The sequence below is a fragment of the Bactrocera dorsalis genome, chromosome 3 (genome assembly GCF_023373825.1).
Source record: "Bactrocera dorsalis isolate Fly_Bdor chromosome 3, ASM2337382v1, whole genome shotgun sequence".
Lineage (NCBI taxonomy): Eukaryota > Metazoa > Arthropoda > Insecta > Diptera > Tephritidae > Bactrocera > Bactrocera dorsalis.
The window spans coordinates 62,846,439-62,868,230 of NC_064305.1; the positions used below are offsets into that span (position 1 = coordinate 62,846,439).

Here is a 21,792-nt window from a genome sequence, read left to right on the forward strand (position 1 = left end):
TTATTTGATATCCGAGATGTGATTTGGTTTTCCAGTAGCTGACAAACGTTCAGTCCATTCAAGGTATGGCATGTAAAGAAGATATTATTAAAGAAGTGAAACGAGTGGTTGTTGTTGTTCTTCTAGCGGCTGCCGAGTTGACAGTCCTTGGCCGGATAAAAATCCGTTCCGTTGCGGTTACGTAGACCCGACGGTCGTGGGAACGAATGGTCGCACAGTCATCTGTGCTCATTTCATTTGACAACATTCCAGAGAATTCAATTTGAAGATTTTCACACATGGAAACTATTTAAGGAAGCTTCCACTTTTTCTATTTTTTATCTCGTTGCAGTTTTCCGTACACTAAATGAATAAAGTAATTCTCACTTTCGTTTTCAAATTACATATAACGGGTGATTTTTTTGAGGTTAGGATTTTCATGCATTAGTATTTGACAGATCACGTGGGATTTCAGACATGGTGTCAAAGAGAAAGATGCTCAGTATGCTTTGACATTTCATCATGAATAGACTTACTAACGAGCAACGCTTGCAAATCATTGAATTTTATTACCAAAATCAGTGTTCGGTTCGAAATGTGAAAATCCGCTTTTTTATCGACAAATTTTGTTCAGCGATGAGGCTCATTTCTGGTTGAATGGCTACGTAAATAAGCAAAATTGCCGCATTTGGGGTGAAGAGCAACCAGAAGCCGTTCAAGAACTGCCCATGCATCTCGAAAAATACACTGTTTGGTGTGGTTTGTACGCTGGTGGAATCATTGGACCGTATTTTTTCAAAGATGCTGTTGGACGCAACGTTACGGTGAATGGCGATCGCTATCGTTCGATGCTAACAAACTTTTTGTTGCCAAAAATGGAAGAACTGAACTTGGTTGACATGTGGTTTCAACAAGATGGCGCTACATGCCACACAGCTCGCGATTCTATGGCCATTTTGAGGGAAAACTTCGGACAACAATTCATCTCAAGAAATGGACCCGTAAGTTGGCCACCAAGATCATGCGATTTAACGCCTTTAGACTATTTTTTGTGGGGCTACGTCAAGTCTAAAGTCTACAGAAATAAGCCAGCAACTATTCCAGCTTTGGAAGACAACATTTCCGAAGAAATTCGGGCTATTCCGGCCGAAATGCTCGAAAAAGTTGCCCAAAATTGGACTTTCCGAATGGACCACCTAAGACGCAGCCGCGGTCAACATTTAAATGAAATTATCTTCAAAAAGTAAATGTCATGAACCAATCTAACGTTTCAAATAAAGAACCGATGAGATTTTGCAAATTTTATGCGTTTTTTTTTTTAAAGTTATCAAGCTCTTAAAAAATCACCCTTTATAAAAACTTTTCCAAATTCAAATCAAGAGATAAAGAAAAACTGCTCAGCTAACTTTACACACTTTGACTGCCCAGTTTAAAGCTTGAAATGGTATTTTCATAAACATATTTTCAAATTAATAACACACACACATACAGAGGTAAATTGTAACCGAAACGGAACTGTTTTTGAAACTGACCAGAAATGATCGTAAGACAATGAGTCCTAGATTGAAGTAAGTCCAAAATTTCGAGCATAAAAACGGCAAGATAAGCGCCAATAAATATGCAGCGGAAGTAAACTAAAGCTGTAAACAGGCGAGCTACTTTTGTGGGCGACTGTAGTTGCAAAAACTGAACAGGGAATGTCACTAAAAGCGATTGAAAATTATATAGAAAAAAATTGCATAAAAAACAATAACAAAATAACAAAAGTTAAGAAACAATAAGCGTGACAGTAAATAAAGCGTTAAAAGTACTTTCAAGCGAAAAACAAGAGTGAAATTAAAATAAAATTTGTTATTATTTTACGACAGCAAAAGCGAGCAGCAAAAGATAGCCAAACAGTTTTGAGTGCGCAGTTACCTCAGAGTTGCTTGGCTGTGGGTATGCAACACAGCCGGCTAGGCAGCAAAAGTGAAAGGGGCAGTAAAGACCGAGACACCAGCCGCCAGCCGCCAGCCGCCAGTCGCCAAGTGAAGGCGCAACTAACGAAGTAGTGTCAAGTGGCAGATACTAAGTTTTCCAACTTTTTTTGTTTGATTTTTTCTGTGATTTCCTGTTTTTATTTCAATCTTTTGTTTGCACTTTATGAGATTTCTTGCGAAAATTTGCATCATTATTGGCTGCAGACAGCTGCTCGGGCCGAAAAGTAGACGACCCATGCAGCGGCGAGACTGGCAGACAGCCACTTCGACACTTGGACACGCCGCGACTAGACGTTGGAGCGTGCGCACGCTCAAGTGCCGCATGGACCAACTTTTAGTTGCCGATTATTTGTGTGTCACCCCGCGCCCTTTTGAAAGCCATCGCTTAAATAGCAGCTCATAGCAAATACGTTGCTGCCGAAGCGCGCATGCATGTGTGGAGTGGGTGTGGCATAAGTGTGCCTCTTATAAACTTTTCACAGTTTGAATTTTTTAAAGTAGAAAAGAAAATCATTGTTGTTATTTGTTTTGGTGTATAAAAAAGTTTATGCAAAATTGCAGATTTCTATGTGAGCAAATATGCACTTTGCAAATATGAAGGAAACTTTTGTCTCGTGCATCCGACAAATTCATATACTATGGCAACCCACATCCATTGCAGCCTTTTATGATCGTTATAAAGTATATTGCTTGCAATTTGCTGGAAAAATCTGCAACTGCCGGGTGATGAAACTATAAACAACTGAAGTGAATTGCAGATTACGAGTGTGGATACTTTTTAGTTCCTTTTTTATGTTCATGCTTACTTAAATTGTCCACAGTGGGAAAATTATGCCCATTGATTGAGTTTACGACTGCTTTCATTTCTAGTTATGCAATAAAGATATGAGTTGGTCTTTTTAATTTGTCAAGCTTCAAGATAGTGAAATTTGATTGTCAAAAGTTTCTACAGCCTTTTTAAAGGTAAATAAGAGACGATGATTTGACACATCCCCAATAGCGACAATTTTGTTTGTTGATAAAGTCATTAAACCAGAAATCGGTCTCATCTGATAAGAGAATTTTTCCGATATCCGGTTTTTCGGAGAACGTGAATTTTTGCAATAACTCTGAACAGGGTATTACCAAGCGCTGTACCAAAGTGAAACATGAATTGGTTAACCTTAGTGACCACACTGTTAAAGTTTGACGCAAATTCGGTAACACACATGGCCGCCACAAGCTGTCAAAACCACGTCATCCCTTAGTGTATTGTTGGTGCATGCCGTATACTATAATCGTCTCAGTGTTAGAAACATCGATGCAATCTAAATATACCCTATATATCTTATCTGTATTTAGCTCAGGAGAATTGGGTATTTATGTATATGCACTCTGAAATACTTCATAATTCGACATTCCTGACAATCTAGACTTCTGCCAACTATAATTGGTAGCTTCTGCACTCATACCTAGGGGTGATTTTCCCCAAGGTCAGCGCACAAATTACGTCTCACTAGGTCTGTACAAGACTTTAATTGCTTTCGTGTTATTTTAATAACTAACCTAACCTTTCAAATTGCTCATATATTCTTCTGCTTCCTTTTCATTGGGGGCATTTCTTACGTGGCGAGTCCCAAACCCAGTTCACAATCCAGACGCGAGCGACCATATCGCGTGAGACCGCTAAGCATTTAATTGTATCTAAGTACGTAGCGCACAGTATCGCTATTGAGTTCAATGTCAAATGAGTAAAGGCAGCGAGCAGGAATCGTGTGGTGACGACATTTTTAATCGAATTTAACAACGTCGTAAACTCTTCATAATTAAATTTGTGGTTGTCAGCTAGTTTCTTGAAAAGAGATTTGAAGCTTTTTACAGTTGATTCCCATAAACCACCATATGGGGAGCGCTTGGGTGGATAAACTGACAATTAATACATTAGAAAGCGTATTTTTGGACTCAGTCTCACCTGACACTTCTCTTGTGAATTCCACAAATTGTCTTCCTGTTGCTCTTTGAGCTCCGATAAATGTTTTTCCATTATCGCTCATGATTTTTGATGAAAAGCCACGTCGTCTGACAGAGCGAGCAAATGCCGCGAGAAAATCCTCTGTCGTAAGATTTGTATATAGCCCAAGGTGTACTGCTTTTGTCGTGAAATAGAGAAGAATAGCCAGATTGCCTCTCTTGAAGATCGAAGATCTTAGCATGACCGCCTTTATCTGAAAGGGCCCTGCCAAATCGACACCTCGGCAGAGCAAAATTGAAGCGTTTAGATGGAAGTGCTGCCATAATCTGCGTTCGCATTTTTTGATTTTGCATAGTGCAGAGCTTACATAGAAAATGCACCTTTTTATTTGGGGTTTACGTCGGGGTATGAACAACTCTTGGCGAACCATATGTTTTCTGATGAATAAGGTGGCAAATGTACACATCTCTGATATAACTATAGGGTGGGATTCATTATGTATGCCATGTAGGCTTGAATTAGCAAGCCGATCATTCGCAAGAAGCTGACCTTTCGTATCCAGAAATGGGTTTAGAATTAAGAGTGAGCTTTTTTTTACATCAATCGACTTGGCTTCTCTTAGTAATGATATGACGTGGCTGTAGTAGCGCATTTAGGTTGATGCGATTAAAGCGACGTTGGCTTCAGCATATAGGCGACTACTCGAAGGGATTGGGGAACAATGAAAATCGCTCAAGGATGTCAGTGTCTTCCAGGGTTGTATAATAAGTGTCGATTTTTTGACTTGGAGACTTCATTCTGTCCAGGTTTTGGCGCATAAAACGTTTGTTACTCCTTTTATCGTTATTTGTAGGAGGGGCATCCAATTTTGTCCAAAGTTCGAGGTTACCTCAGATTGGTACAATATATCTGATAACAATTAAATGCAAATCCATTATAAATTTAAAGAGTTAGGCCCATGGATTTGAAGCACTTAAAATTTCGTTTATTTCATGGAACATTGCTCAGACACAGCTCACTAAAAATAATAAAGCGTTACATTGTAAAATATTATACGCCCATCCCACTCTAACCACAAACGCATTTACAATAATAAATCAGCGACGTTTAAAAGGAAAAAAATGTGAAATTTTTCGGAGCATCATTCCATAAATATAAAATCCATAAAGTAAATTTATGAAAATAATCAATGAAGCACAGGCACAATAAATGCGACGAAGCGCAACGAAGTGTGATGAAAAGAAAATCTGCAGAGAGCAAAACCCGGTGACAATATCCGACCTCACACTCAGCGCCGACGACAGCGCCTCCGCTCTCACGCCACTTACCAGGCGAGCCAACAATGAAGATGATAATAAAGTAGCAACTGGAAAAGGATGTGACAGGAATATGACAGGCGAAAAGTGGTCGAAGACTGGGCGAGTGAATGATGCGTAAAAGGAATGGCGCTGGATTTAAGCCAGTGCGAAAGTGCGCTCAAGTGTGTAAGCGAGAAAAAGGTAAATTAAAAGCAAAGCAGAATAGCGAAGCAGTGAAACGGAAGTGACGACAAATGCTGAAAGCACGAGAGCCACGGCTGACAATGGCTCAATGCGCAGACAGGCAACACTAAATGACATACGAAAACACTCGTTAACAAGCGCCGATGTAACTAAGTTGAAGACACAGCCATGGTAGATGGGGCTGTGAAGAAACTGGAAATGGCAGAAAAATTAAAAACAAAATGCGCACTTTGTTGCCAACTCGATTTGAGGTAATGCCAAAAAGTTTATGTACCGAAAAGGGCACGATAACGAGTGTCATTAATAATTGCAAAGCTTCCGGTGTTCGGCCGTTGTACCACACACATACGTATGTAACTGCGAAGGAAGTGAGCGCACAAAAATAACTCACAAAGTCATAAAGTTCGGCTGAGGCCAAAATGCGCTCGACGGAAAATGAAATGTTGGTTAACTTTCAGGCGTAAATTACACATACACAAGCATTCTATAATAAGTGTGCATGTATGTATATACATGTGTGTGGGTAAAATTATTTTCGGCTCCGCCTTTGTGTCAGACATTAGGTGCAGACGCAGACATACATAATGGCCAAGGCGACAATTTGTCAATACTCTAATTGAAGCAGCAACTCACAGCATACTTTTAGGCGACTAAGCAAAGGTTGTGCTGTTTATGCGGCTATTGTCATGCTTGTAAAGAGTGTCATGAACCCAACGTGACTTTACTCATGCACTTACACACACACACACTTATAAACAGTCGGATATAGAAATGTTTAGCTGACTAGCTGTGAGTTGAAGAAAATTAAATGCAGATTGCTGACAGCGACAATGAAATGGGCGGCAAAATAAGGCGAGTCAGATTAATTGGATTGATAAAAGTAAATGACTAAATGCCGGAGATTAAGCAACTGAACATATTTGTGTGGACAATACGCAGTGCAAATATAGTTAAATGCGAAGTTGAGTGAAAGGGATATGCTTGTGTGAGTGCGTGTGCGCAGTAGAGCGAGTTGTTAGAGAAAGTGGTGATAAATGATGCTTAAAGTTTGTGCAAAATATTTCAGCAAAGTGTAATATTTCCTTTCCAAATTAAGCTCACAGCAGAATATTAGGTTTTTAAATAGTCTGGAGGTTAATAAACGCAATTAGCTTCAGGAAACATTTCAAACACTTTCAACGTTGGATTATATAGCGAGCACTATCTTAGAGAATAAAGTTAGGTAGAGTACATTTATTTCTAAGAAATAATTAATACTTTTTTTATTATTTTCTATAGACAAATTCAGTTTTTGGATTCAACGAAAAAATGTAGAAATTCAGTATGCATCATTCAAATAAGAGGTAATAGAGGAATAGATAGCGCCCATATTTTTACCTTTTTAATAGTTAGCAAAATATAACTAATAATGTTGTTTGCAATGAGCTCATTTTCGAAACTCAAAGTCATTCATTTCGATTTTGGAAGATAACTTCGAAAAACAAAACATAACTTTTTTTTCTTTGACTCAATCTTCCAAACAAAAACAAAAGAGTCCTTAATGCTACTTCAACGGCGGCTCTTAAACTCAATTGAAAAATCACCGGTTTATTATAGAAAAAACACGCAATTCTACATGGTTGCCTTCAAGGCTGATACCCTGAGTACAGCGACCCTGACACTTTGCGATACCATTTGTGTAGAACGATTTGTCCCATGCTTCAAAATAGGACTCAATTTCGGCGATCACCTCTTCATTCGAAAAAATGTCTTACCAGCAAGCATTCTCACTGAGATCTGAGAACAAGAAATAGGCACTGAGGGCCAGATCTGAAGAATACCGTGGATGCAGCAACAATGCGAGTCCCAATTCACGGATTTTTTCCATCGTTTTCACTGCTTTCTGAGACGTTTCATTGGCTTGGTGAAACAGCACTTTTTCTTCTTCGAATGCGTTTTTCGGGGATTTCGTTCTTCATAAGGTTCAATAACGCTATGTAATAGTCGCTGTTGACCATACTTTCATATTAAAGTTACACAATAATAATTATGCCATGCGCATCTCATAACTTTTCCAGTCGATTGCTGCATTTTTCCACACTTTGGAGCGATGCATCGTCCGTAGTCCACTCCTTGATTGTTGATATTCCTGAGCAGTGTCCGGAGACTCGCCATCAAACCAAGTATTTGCTTCGACTGTATTTTTTCCGTTTAAAAAGCAATATTTTACCAACACGCGAAATTGCGTTCCCAATAACAAAAGTTGCTTCACCCAAAATGATATAATTCACAAACTACTGATCTGACAGCTGTCAAATTTATACACCAGCCTTTTTAAGGCTTGTAATCTTAGGAATTTTGTTCTAGTAGCGCCATCTATGTGTAAGGCCGGGGACTTTTCAATTGACCTGTTTTACATATTTTTGATTCCGAAACTATTCGTTCGTACAATAGTACGAATACTTGTTGTGTTAGCTTTAAAAAATGTTTTTTCACCTTAGAAAATCTAGAGTAACTAAAATTTGTTTAACTAATATCTTATTTTACGTTATACGTCGCACGTGAAATACATAAGCTCATTGAACATTGTTGTATTTGTGTATATTCTATTTGTTTGGATTGCTCTCATAGCCACAGTCCGACGTCTAATTTTAAGAATATTTTCTAAATATCGCAAAATATATGAAATTAACATTTAACCATGTATTTTACTTTAATTGACTGTCGATGGATATTAGTACTGAATACTTCGAGATGTAACATAAGTAATCTGCTTTCGAAAGCTACGTATGGCCAAGTCTTTGCATTAAGTTAACCGGAGTCCATAGCTCTAAGAGAGGAACGCATCTCCATTTAAAAAGTTCTCTCACTTATAAGAATATCGAAATTTTCAGTTGAGATTCATACAGATGTGCAATAGTAGTTTGGGTTATATGGTTATATCAAATTTTCTTCAAAAACTTTACTTTATTACTTTATCCAAGGTTTAGGCAGATTTTATTACACATTATTGCCATTGACTGAAATTTTCCGATAGCTACCAGATATCAATTCTGCGGTTTTATTCTAGTGTATTTTCTCGTATATAAAAAGTTCTTAATTTACAAAAATGCACCTTTAGTAATTACTACTTCTAATTAGCTATTAGCTATTACCCTCTGATATCATTGTATATTTTAATGTTAATTTCATATATTTTACTACTATCCTACAAGTTGTATTTTAGTGCTTATTTATTTGTATTTATTTGGAATTTTGCTGACCTTACCAAGTACCATTTTGATACCATTTCTGGACATAGTTATATTCTTTAACTTACAGGCGCCGTGTATGGCATATGTATCGTTCAAAATCTTCAAAAATTACTTACTCTCTTAAATAATCGGCTAATCCTTAACTCAACTTAAAATGTTGGAAACCTACATAACAAAGGTTAGTAAGCTGGCTAAAGACATTTGTAACGAGAATAATTTTTTCAAATGTTTTTCCAAAGTAAAAGCCACAAATAAGCGCCACTTGCGTGAAATTGTATAATGTAAGTCCGTGATACTATGTAAGCAAATGGGAGGATTAGGGTACATAGGCTTTAAGTGAAAGAATACAGTTTTGGTTGAAGTAACAGTACAAAAGCCGGAAAGCCAAAAAAACTTCCGGTTTCCGGTTGGTGCGAACAATTGTGTAAAAGCATATAGGGAGTAATTACTTTCAGGCATACATATCAACAATTGAGAGCTCTACTGGGGTAATCCTACGTATTTCAGAGCTGAGTTTCATTCTATTGATTGGATTGTTCTTGCATGAAAAGTTGAAAGATGAACTAATTAACAAATCCCCAAATAAGTAAGCTAGTCGATCTTGTTTAGTCCTGAGAGTCCTATAAGGATGTTCATTAAAAAAATTAACTAAAAATGTCTAATCAGGAAAACTGGTCTCAGTTCTTACGTTTTGTTATAAAAGTAATTTTTTGAGTTAGGTCTCCCACAAAGAATCAAAGTTTGAGGTTTTTCTCTTGAAACTAATTTATATTTGATAAATTAGGTTAATCTGGGGCACTCTAGCGTCTGAATTTTGTTATTTATACCGCCAGAAGAGAAAAAGGAATCGTATTTTTCTCTTCCCAGCTGAATTGGAATCAATCTGGGTGTTTAAAAACAGTTGTCATTTTAACATTTTTGGTACGACGTAAGGGCAACTGAGCTAATATTCAGAAATACCTGTTTGAAGGGAATCTGAATTAACGACGGTGATTCTAGGAACTTGGGACAATCAAAAAATATTATAAAATGAGGTTAACTATCTACATACATTTGAATACTTACGTTCGTTGCCCGATTTGAAATATGCGGCTTCTAGAAAAACGTACTTAAAATATTACGTGCTGATCTGACCATCTTGAACGCTTCGAAATTATAGCTCATTTGATAAAAAAATGCTATTTTACCAATTAAAAAGCGTCTCTATCAACTAAACATTATTTTTGGAACTTAGGAGTTTTCTTTAAGTTACCAAAAATGAATATCCGAAAGTCCTAGATTTGGTAGAATTATTTAAGCCATCCTTTAACATACATCCTTCGAAACTAGCGGGGTATACTTTCTTAGAAGTTTACAGTGAAAAATAATATAATGATATCACAAATTCGGAAAAAGTAAGGCTACGAAACTATGATGAGAAGTTTATATGGGCTTTTCCCATAAGCGAAAATAATTTCTTCAATTTTTCGGTATTTTGAAGTAAGCCAAGTTTTTAACCAATCTTGATGTTCTCGCTAAAAACCAAATCAAAAAGTAACCTTTCTAGATATCAATGAATAAAACGGAGTATAGTGTAGATCGGAAAGAAAGTTTAAAGAATTACCCTCGTGATTTCATACACAGAATTAGGCGAAATGTATTTTACTTTCCGGATTTGGCAACTACTGCATAATTAAAGGTTGCCCATGCGAATATTACTTTTATTTTTGTCTGTATATAAAACAAAAAAATTAATGAGAGAAGACATTTCAGTATATATTTAGCGACATTTGGAAAGAATTATCTATATATATAGTATATAGATATATTTAAGACTTTCGCCATTGAAGGAAGATGTGCAAAAACAGTATCTTTCGGCATTCCAATGATTAAGGTAAAACTACGTCATTACAACTATCAGAGCGAAAAACACAAAACAACTATTTTAACTGCTAAACACAGCTACAAGTCTCTCTGTAACTACTTACGCTGTTACCACAAGGAAGCACTCACAGAATCCTTTCTCCAAAAAGTACAGTAATTGAGCAAAAAAGGTAAGGAAAATTACCCACAGGAAGAAACTGAGCTTATCTGTAGCTACGGCAGCAACCCAGTAAACTGCTTTCTTCACTGCTAGAATATCCGCTCAAGAAAACCGACAACGCAATTGTTTCATGCCACCCAATCACTTGTCGCCGCCACTGCTGCTGGAAGGGTCAATGGAGGCGTGCTTAATGGCTTGCAAAAGTGAATGTTGGATATTTTGTAAAAACACGCGCGCTTAATAGCCTGGAAAGTTAAGCGGCATCAAGAAAATGGCTGCTTGCGGCCATGCGCCTTCAAGTATGCAATGCAATTGCCAAAGAAGAGGTAATTTGCGCTTGTGCTTACAACGCTCTGCGGTACCAAAGTGATGCCAGTACTAAAAACGGTAGTATTCTCAGTGATTGCATTGCCGCAGCCGCAGTCGCAGCCACAAAGAAGCTAATGAAGCAATTTGAAAGGCAAACTTGGCAGGAAATTGCAGTGTTGAGTGCTTGGATTAATTTGTGGCATGCAACAACTCTACATATACGACAGTGGTGGAGTATAGCAAAAGCTACACGAATTAAGCAGAGGCGACAATTAGCTATGCGCTTGAGGGAAAGCGGCGAGCATCGCTTACAATTAAGGTAGCACCTAAAAAGCGGCATCAGGCACACACACACATACACATATACAAGAATGTATTTCTAATTTAAGTTTCGCATAAAAGTCAGGCGTTTAATTTATATAGTGCCGCCGCAAGTGATAGTGTCGCGAAAAGCGCTGTCATACAAGTTTGTTGTGATTTGCGGTTGCTTAAATGCATTAGTATGTGTGTATGTAAATGTAAGCGACGCGGGTTAACTTTGTATAAGGCAGCACAGCTGTCGTGTAGATTTTATTGCCGCTTGCAGGCGTTGGGACGAAAAGGCTCTCGATTTAATTACGCTGCATGTTTAAACTTAAATGCGTTGAGCAATTAAATGTTGCGGATTCCGCTATGTGCGTTTGTGTGGTCTCCTTCTGTCACTGAGCTGTAAAATTTAACCGCTATGAATGTAATACAACATCTTTATTGCTTTTCGGAAAGTGTTGGGATGGAAAAACATTTCCAATTTAGATTTTATGTATTCACAAATTTGAATTTTGCTATTTAAAAATTTTGAATTTAATGTTGATTGGTTTATTTTTTTCACGGGATAGTTATTATCTAGTCACATCGATACGGTATGTGGTCCTTGACTAAAATATAATCCATAATGATAAGCAGCCAATAAAATAATAATTAGGAATTGGTGCTTGGAAATCAGCGTTTAACAGTCAGAAATCTTACTGACAACCTTGGAATATCGGAAAAATCAGTAAAAAACCATTTCGAAAGACCATTTGAGCCTAAGAATAGTGAAAGCACGATTGGTTCCAAAGTGTTTTCGAAAAACAGTGTCGCGTTTGCGTCTGTGAAACAATTCTTTCCGCCTACCTGGATGTCATGGAACGTATTTTTACTGGCGATGAGTCTTGCATCTATTATTGTGACCCGGAAACAGATGATGAATCGGCCGAAAATCGTGGCAAAGGTTAGCCGAATTAAAAAAAGCACGTCAAAGCAGTTCAAAAATCAAGGCTATGTTGACAGTTTTCTTCAATTTTCGAGGTGGGATGCACTCCGAATTTCTTCCGCCCGGCGAAACTGTCAACAAGGAATACTATATGAGTGTTATGCCTCGTCTGGGTGAAGTTATTCGTAAAAAGAGGCCGGAATTATGAACCGAGAATTCATGGTTTTTGCACCACCATTATGCACCGTCGCATACTGAATTGATTTTTCTTGAATCTTTTAACAAATTTTCAACCGATATCGTGACGCAACCATCGTCTGGCTATACAGAAAACCCACGAAGATTGAAAAAAATGTTGGCACCAGTGTATTGGGGCCAAGGGGAATTATTTTGAGGGAAACCACGTAGATTTTGAAGAACTCTTCTTCTTCCATACCACTTTGGCAACTAGCGTACGGCTGGTGTTTTAGCCTCACAGTCCTATAGGATAATGTCCACTAAACACTCTTACGATTGCGGCAAGTTTAACTGTGCAACGTTAGATTCTAGGTCAGAGAAAGCTCGCTGTTACACAGAAGCTGTTCATCGGACAAAGCCAGCTAAGCGAACGCAAAGTCCATATCCCCAGTTCTAGAACACAAGATGACAATGGACTTATTCGTTCTCATTCCGATGTGAGCGGGGCAAGATTTCCTCCTCTGATTAGCTTATCAGCTTTGCAGTTTTCAGCTTTAGCAGAGCACCGAAATGACTCTGATAATGAAGTAATTTGATGTTCTAGTGAGGATAGACATTCTTCGACTAAGTTTCAGTTTCGTGAGCTCGACGCTAATATCGCCGCTCTGGTGTCTGAATGTATGCTCATCTCCTCAAAAGAAGCTGCACTTCGGAACAGTATGTCTGCTGTCACCTTACTGGCAGCCACTTCTGCTTGAAAAACACAACATTAGTCCGACAGGCTAAAGCTAAGCTTGGAGAAAAATTCTTAAAAAAAAGACTCTACCTCCAATGACTTCATCCGTGAAAACACTCAATGCACTTCTTCTCGCGTGACATTTCCCATCCACATATTCCTCATCGGTATGTGAGGGGAACGACCGTCCGCCAATAGACGAACACATCACATATACACACGTTTGGCTTGGCCACGGCTTCGCAGAGCCAAAACTCTATATTTGGCGAGAGTCCCTACTTTTTCCCTAAAACTCCTTTTCAACAGTACGTATAAAAGATAAAAGACGCCTTTTTTGTCACATCCTCAATATTTTGGCGGCATGAAAACTTTCTATCAAGAAAAAGCTTCATTTATTTCACATTTTCAACAGGTAGAAGTCGTGGGCCTTCGAATATGGGAGTGAGACGTCCAGTAGTTTATATTTATTGTTATATCCAAAAGTAACTATGCATGTAAGTTTTATGTAATCTAGGAAACGGCGTTATAACGGGTGATTTTTTTGAGGTTAGGATTTTCATGCATTAGTATTTGACAGATCACGTGGGATTTCAGACATGGTGTCAAAGAGAAAGATGCTCAGTATGCTTTGACATTTCATCATGAATAGACTTACTAACGAGCAACGCTTGCAAATCATTGAATTTTATTACCAAAATCAGTGTTCGGTTCGAAATGTGTTTCGCGCTTTACGTCCGATTTATGGTCTACATAATCGACCAAGTGAGCAAACAATTAATGCGATTGTGACCAAGTTTCGCACTCAGTTTACTTTATTGGACATTAAACCAACCACACGAATGCGTACAGTGCGTACAGAAGAGAATATTGCGTCTGTTTCTGAGAGTGTGGCTGAAGACCGTGAAATGTCGATTCGTCGCCGTTCGCAGCAATTGGGTTTGTGTTATTCGACCACATGGAAGATTTTACGCAAAGATCTTGGTGTAAAACCGTATAAAATACAGCTCGTGCAAGAACTGAAGCCGAACGATCTGCCACAACGTCGAATTTTCAGTGAATGGGCCCTAGAAAAGTTGGCAGAAAATCCGCTTTTTTATCGACAAATTTTGTTCAGCGATGAGGCTCATTTCTGGTTGAATGGCTACGTAAATAAGCAAAATTGCCGCATTTGGGGTGAAGAGCAACCAGAAGCCGTTCAAGAACTGCCCATGCATCCCGAAAAATGCACTGTTTGGTGTGGTTTGTACGCTGGTGGAATCATTGGACCGTATTTTTTCAAAGATGCTGTTGGACGCAACGTTACGGTGAATGGCGATCGCTATCGTTCGATGCTAACAAACTTTTTGTTGCCAAAAATGGAAGAACTGAACTTGGTTGACATGTGGTTTCAACAAGATGGCGCTACATGCCACACAGCTCGCGATTCTATGGCCATTTTGAGGGAAAACTTTGGACAACAATTCATCTCAAGAAATGGACCCGTAAGTTGGCCACCAAGATCATGCGATTTAACGCCTTTAGACTATTTTTTGTGGGGCTACGTCAAGTCTAAAGTCTACAGAAATAAGCCAGCAACTATTCCAGCTTTGGAAGACAACATTTCCGAAGAAATTCGGGCTATTCCGGCCGAAATGCTCGAAAAAGTTGCCCAAAATTGGACTTTCCGAATGGACCACCTAAGACGCAGCCGCGGTCAACATTTAAATGAAATTATCTTCAAAAAGTAAATGTCATGAACCAATCTAACGTTTCAAATAAAGAACCGATGAGATTTTGCAAATTTTATGCGTTTTTTTTTTAAAAAAAAGTTATCAAGCTCTTAAAAAATCACCCTTTATTACTTCACACGTTGTAAGAATTCTGAAAGCATATTTTGATTAAAATAATTTTTTGCTTTTGGAAAACGTAATAATATTTGTGTTATTTTATAATTGCCCGGATATTGTTCCACTTTCTCTTATTTTTTTCCAACGCTTAGAAAGCTGCACTATTCACTTCCAGAAGGGTAGGCCTAAACGGCCAAAATCAGTTTGTTTCATTGCATTTTCTAATTTGCGATTGTAAATAAGTATTATGTACCTTCTCCTTCCTTTTAGCGTGGTCGTAAAATTCCCAAAGGAACACTTTCGCTCATTGCCTCCAAGCAATTTAGATCATTTCCATTTCCATCCCTCGGCGGAAGCCACAATTTCGCCATTCAACTATGTAGTTCAATGGCGTGCCCAAAGAACGGCTATACCACATTCCACTTGTTGTTGTTTTGAGGACTTATATTCTCAAATATAACTGCAATTTACCCTGTTGTTGCTGTTTTTGTATATTTTTGCTGTTTTATTTGTTTTGCTTTACAACTTCTTTGGGCATTTCGTTTATAACTTTTTGTTTTGGCATTTTATTGCCTACCGCTAGGCGTAAACGTTTTATGCGTTGGCTATTTAACATTTATTGTTATTTAAATATAAAAATATTTAAGATTCCCATCAGTTAACGTTTTCCACACCTACGCGAAGCGTGTCTGCAACGAGGCCTCGCAGCAACAAGTAAAATTCCTTTTAACTACTTTTATATCACTTTTCCATTAGGAGGGTTCTACGCGCACTGATGGAAGCATATATGTATGTATGTGTGTTTATATCCCCTCACTGCTTATTATTAATAGCTGTGGGCCAGTTTTATTTGCCTGCCGCCGTAAAAATAAAATCGTCGTTGAATATTGCAATTTGTTTACAAAAAAGTATTTTTACCCTAAATACTATGCATAGATATATTTTTTATATACTTACTTATACACATATATATATGTTTTGTACCTTTATACATAAACAAATTTATAACCTTTAATTTTTTTCTTTCCTCATTTCCTTTGCAGTGCGATGAGCCATTATCCGCCGGTGACATTGTGGTCTTTGCCCAACGTGTCGGCTCGCAGATTTGCTGGCATCCGGGCTGTTTCGTCTGTTGTGTTTGCAAGGAATTACTTGTGGATTTGATTTATTTTCATCGTGATGGCAATCTCTATTGTGGCAGACATCACGCCGAAACGCAGAAGCCGCGCTGCTCCGCCTGCGATGAGGTATGTACACAATTATTTGTCTGTAGACTGTAAGTATGTATAGAAAGCAGCGCTTTGTTTACTTTTGTCTGCGCAACTTGTATTCCTTTGCCCTTGGGGCTCAACCTCTTATGCATATTGTAGGTGGATTTGTTGGATTTGGTTAATTTCAGTTGTATTTTTTCCTGGTTTACATTTTAAGCTTATTAGAGTAAGTCTGTTTTTCTTGCATTCAGATCATTAGAAGCAATCTGTACTGGCATTTAGATATTTATCATTATATAGGGTTCTTTTAGATATTAAAAATGGATGACAGCAAACATCTTTTCTCATATTATCCCTGGCTCTCTTAAAGCTCGAAGGCAAATACGAAACATGTTCACATAATCTATGAAGAAATGCAAATTTTTGATGAATTTACAAAATCTGAACACTCCTAACAGCACATTCAAGGCTAAAGGAATCCCTGCCCTCTCTTTCAATGCATCCAGTTACTTTGTGATAAGACTAGTATGACTGACGGAAATACCGGTAACTGCAAACCTGGTAAACTCGCAAGAAAAACCACTCTAGTTCCGCTATTAGTGGTATGTAAAAGGTTCGGTGTTCCGTTCTCATCGGACTTTCTACTATTGGATAGCTGGGCTTCACAAAAGCTTATCCAGTGCTGGGCTTATATGAGTTCTTGCGCTATCCCATGATATATTTGGCCCATTGTGGATCGCAAGAGGCCCAGCGAGCTCTATTATGCCCTCAGCAAGCCTGGTCTCTACCTAGCTGTGAGGGTTCTAACTGGTAAATTGCCATATTGTCGTCCACGTTGTACGATGAAGAGTCTAGGCGGATGCCGGCTGTATAAGTTGTTTGGAAGAAAACGAGATATCAATAAATCAACCCTTACTACCTGATTGATCGGTCTTTTCCGGCTTAAACTTTTGCAAGCTCGCACTTTCCGATATGTCACTGAGATAATGAGACATGAAATTGAACGCCTAAACATCAAACGATGTGTCGATTTATAACATCGAATACAGGAACTCCAGTATGTGTTCTCATAAAGGATAGTATTCCAAGTGTGACCACCATCCTGAAATATAACCTAACCTAGCGAACTCCAGTGTTCATGGTTCATCATAAAGCAGAGAAAATTTTCAAAAGTTCGAATGTAAATATATACATAGTTTGATCTCCAGATGGGGAATTATTCCATGTTTTGAGTCTCTTTACGTTCCTAAGCTGCAAAAACGAATATCACTTACCCAGACATACCAAGGAAACGTTTCGTACCGTTTACGAATAGTAAATTTGCGAAAACCCTTAGTTACTTAAAAACGAAAGAAGTTCTAAGCAAGCGAAGTTACTGACAACCGATTCAACAAAGTCCAATCTTCAGATTCAATAAGATGTAGTCCTTTGATACAAATTTTATTACCAAGTCGTTGATGCATTGGTTATTCGCAATCTTTTTGCCAAAAACTCGAGTAGCAGCATTTCGCAACTACCGTATTTGCCTGATTTGGCTTTGTGCGACTTCTCACTGTTCAACAAACTCGAGAGGCCAACGCGGGAACGCCATTTTGACTCGATTGAGGAGATAAAAAACTGAATAGAAAAAAGTCTCGAAAGCTATACCGGAAAAAGACTGTTCCGACTGTTTCGAGGACCGGAAAAAGCTGTGGTAAAAGCTGTTTTTATCGGATGAGGATTGCCTTAAAGAAAGACTTTACATTTTTTAAACAAAGTCAACTTACTTTTTGATCTCAGCAGTTTTATACATAGTATATTCATTTATTATACGCTTTTTTGTAACCAACGTACTTATTCCCCTAATTGTTTCCCACATTTCAGATAATCTTTTCGGATGAATGCACCGAAGCGGAGGGTCGCACTTGGCATATGAAACATTTCGCCTGCTTCGAGTGCGAGCATCAGCTGGGCGGTCAGCGTTACATCATGCGTGACGGCAAGCCCTATTGCCTCAACTGTTTTGACACCATGTTCGCTGAATATTGTGACTATTGTGGCGAAGTGATCGGCGTCGATCAGGGTCAGATGAGTCATGACGGCCAGCATTGGCATGCCACGGATCAGTGTTTCTCGTGCTGCACTTGTCGCTGTTCGCTCTTGGGTAGACCATTTCTGCCGCGACGTGGTACAATTTACTGTTCGATTGCTTGCAGCAAAGGTGAGCCACCTACACCTTCGGACACAAGTTCGGGACCACAACTGCGGCCGACACATCGGGCTAGCACCACGAGTCAAATAGCGCGTTCACCGCGACCGGGTGCGCGACATAAGGTTGGCGGTGGAGGTGGTGCAGGCGGTAGTAACGGCAAGAGTGCTGGCAGTGCGGGAGATTTGCTGGAACGGCAGGCGCGTCAGCGAATGGAGGTTGGCATGGATCGTTTGATGATTGTGGGTAAGCTGGCTGCGGGTTGTGAATCCATTATGCCGCCGCTGCCTGGTGTGCCACGCCCTGCACATCCGCCACCTATAGACCTCACTGAACTTGGCATTAGTTTAGATAATATCTGTGCGGGTGACAAATCGATATTTGGTGATCCCAGCAACCTTACATCTTCACTGCCCGACATGCTGATGTCGAAAGGCGAGGACTCACACAGTTATCAGAGCATTGACAAAATCAATATTAATTCACCGAGCGCCTCCGAGCTTACGCAAAGTACGCAAGAGATCACCAATGAACTGGAGCTGGAAAATGATGACGAGAACTGTGAGCTGCCGCATGACAACTACGAAATATTGTTGAATACGAAGCGATCGCGCAACAAATCCGATATTGATGATGACGATCACGACGACGACGAAGATGATGACCCGGACCACAGCGATGCTGATGAAAATATACGTCCACACTTGAAGGAGGTACGCTTCCATAGCGTACACGACACAATGTCGCGTTCGAAGAGCTACACGGACAGCACGAATGCGCGGCGACGACGCAAGAAACGCAACCAATCACGCAGCTCCTCGGAAATGCAAATTAACCAAGCCAATCTAAGACTGCACAATGCACAAACGAATGCGACGGGCATGCACAACAATATCGATAACTGCGACGCGGCAAGCGTCTGTTCCACCTGTTCATCCAGCTCCTCCAGCGATATGGACGACTACCTGTATCGTATACCCGCGCGTAGACACTACGGTGGCGTGCGTGTATCCTACGTGCCGAACGATGCGATCGCTTACGAGCGCAAACGAAAACAAGCGGCAAGCGAGCAGCATTTGGGTAGCGGCGGCTCATTGATCGGCGGCACAGCAGCTTCGATGACGGCATCGACAAGCGGCGCTACGAGTGGCGGGGATACGAAGAACTGCATTATTTCATGACAGCCTCCGATATTGCCGCCGCCACCGCTTAGTCTTGGCAGCTACTACATATTGGATACGATCTTGGAGGAGCAACGTTTGGTGGTAGATGAGAAGCCAGCGGGTTGTTTGAGGCGCGTTTGGCGTATGCTAACCACAGGTGGAAAGGGTAAAAAAGCGCCAGTAGAAATGCAGTGCGTGTGAAGTGAAGAAAAATATATACTCGTATAAAGAAAATATTGATGGAAAATTAAGTGTATTGTTGGGAGAAAGAGCATGTTAGGGGAGTCAAAAACTAAGAGGTTGTACTGAGAGATATTCTAAAGAGAACTAAAAAATATGTAAGGCAAAAATAATTTTAAGAAAGTTATTTAGAAGACCGGGAGCTTATTTAAGTGAATGTTGTGTCTTCCGGTTTCGGCGCTCTATTATCATCCAGAAAAAATTGTTTTTTTGACTGAATGTCCTCCACGAATGTTTTGTAAACTTGACCATAAATGGCATCACAATCATAACGGTTGTTTGAAATTATATAGCAAGAGCATTTGTTCTGTATATAAAAAGCACTGAAGAACTTCCATATCGTAGTTGTAGCTGTAAAGCAAAAAAGTTGAAACTAAAATATTATAAAAACTAAAAAAAATATTAAAAACGAAACTGAACTAAAAGAGACACATATTTAACGAAACTTTGTACAAAAAAAAAACACATATGAATATCGATTTACACAGTTTTCTGAATAAGCGAGTAGCAATTAAGCGTCTGTATTGATTATCCACTACAACTATTACAAACTTGCACAAAATGTATATAATAACTATGTAAATATATAAATATATCCATATACTAAAAATATATATAAATGTTTTATTGAATGTAATTCAACTAAGTGGAAAAAGGCCAGGCATTTTAATGATTACAAAGGAATTATTGCCAGCCGTTTGAAATCAAAAAAATTATAAAGATTTTTGACTCAAGCGCTTTTGAAAATATATACATTTTACAGCAAGGTTTGAATAAATTTTATTTAATTTTTATATATTATGACAAAAACGGACCCAAAAATTGTAAATAAAACGCGAAATGTGTAATTATTCATTAATATTTATTTTGTCATCTTCAAAGTAATCTCCAGCAGATGTTATACATTTATATCAGCGATTTTCCCAGTCGTCGAAACACTTTTCATAAGCACTTTTTGGGATGGCCTTCAGATTCTTCAGCGAATTTTGTTTTATCTCTTCGATCGACTGAAAACGGGTTCCACGGAGCGACAATTTCAGTTTGGGGAACAAGAAATAATCACGAGAAGCCAAATCTGTTGAATACCGTGGTTGATCGATGGTTTTCACGGCGTTTTTGGCTGTGGATTCGGTCACAATCGGGGCTCGATGGGGCGTTTTTGATGGATGTTCTCAAGCAAATGCCGTTTCGTTTATCGTTTATCCCTACAGAACAGATTCATGATGCACCAAGTCACGATTTTCAAAAAAACAATGAGCACCACCTTGAAATTTCTAATTGAAAAATGAAGACAATTTAGAAAATTAATCCGTAATTGTTCCTCATTTACCATGCAATTGAGCCTCTAATTATTACCCATTTGGTAATTAATTGGCCATAACATATTGTTTAAGTCATACACGTCTGTGTTAAATGTACGATGAAAATCAATAAAATGAGTAAATTAAAAATAAACCAAAACAATAATAGAAACAAAAGGAACATCATTTCAATATCGAATATTTGAAAAAAAATTTTAACGTTTTTAGTTGAGTTCAAGATGGAATGGAATGAGTAAATTAACTTCCTAATTGTCTCAGCTGGCTGACCGATATATCATATATCATTTCTTACAAGGCTAGCAATTCATTTTCTACAATTTGGTTGTGGTCTTCATATATTTCTTTTGACTTTTATTTTCTCTTTCTAAATTCTCACAACTTTAATTGATTGCTTAAGGGTAATATAAGCCCATAAAATAATAAATTCCATACAATTGTCAAGACAAACCATCAACGTGTCCTTTATTTTCTAAAAGGATGCTGGAAGTGAAAATGTAAAACAACCATTTAAATTTCTATAATTTTATTTATAAAAGCAGTTAACGAGATCAGTGTAAGCATTACCTTTTAGTTATATTCTAGGTATGGAAAATTTGAAGTTGTTGAAAGAGATACTTTATTTTCAAGTATTTTATTACACTTATTAAGGACCCAAAAGAACATATATGTATACATACATTGTGACAGTAAAAGCACTCCGTAGTTTAAATTCCACAGATAAA

General features: G+C 38.5%; 1 protein-coding gene across 1 annotated transcript in view; it reads left to right on the forward strand.

Moving 5' to 3' along the window:
- LOC105224647 (mucin-5AC) overlaps nt 1-20,451 on the forward strand; it is an 80,180-nt gene extending 59,729 nt beyond the window's left edge. Inside the window, exons 5-6 of the mRNA XM_029549560.2 lie at nt 15,990-16,193; nt 18,021-20,451. Coding sequence (XP_029405420.2) covers nt 15,990-16,193; nt 18,021-19,526 — 1,710 coding nt within the window. The 3' untranslated portion in view covers nt 19,527-20,451. The remainder of the gene's footprint in view (nt 1-15,989; nt 16,194-18,020) is intronic.
- Nucleotides 20,452-21,792: the final 1,341 nt, after the last annotated feature.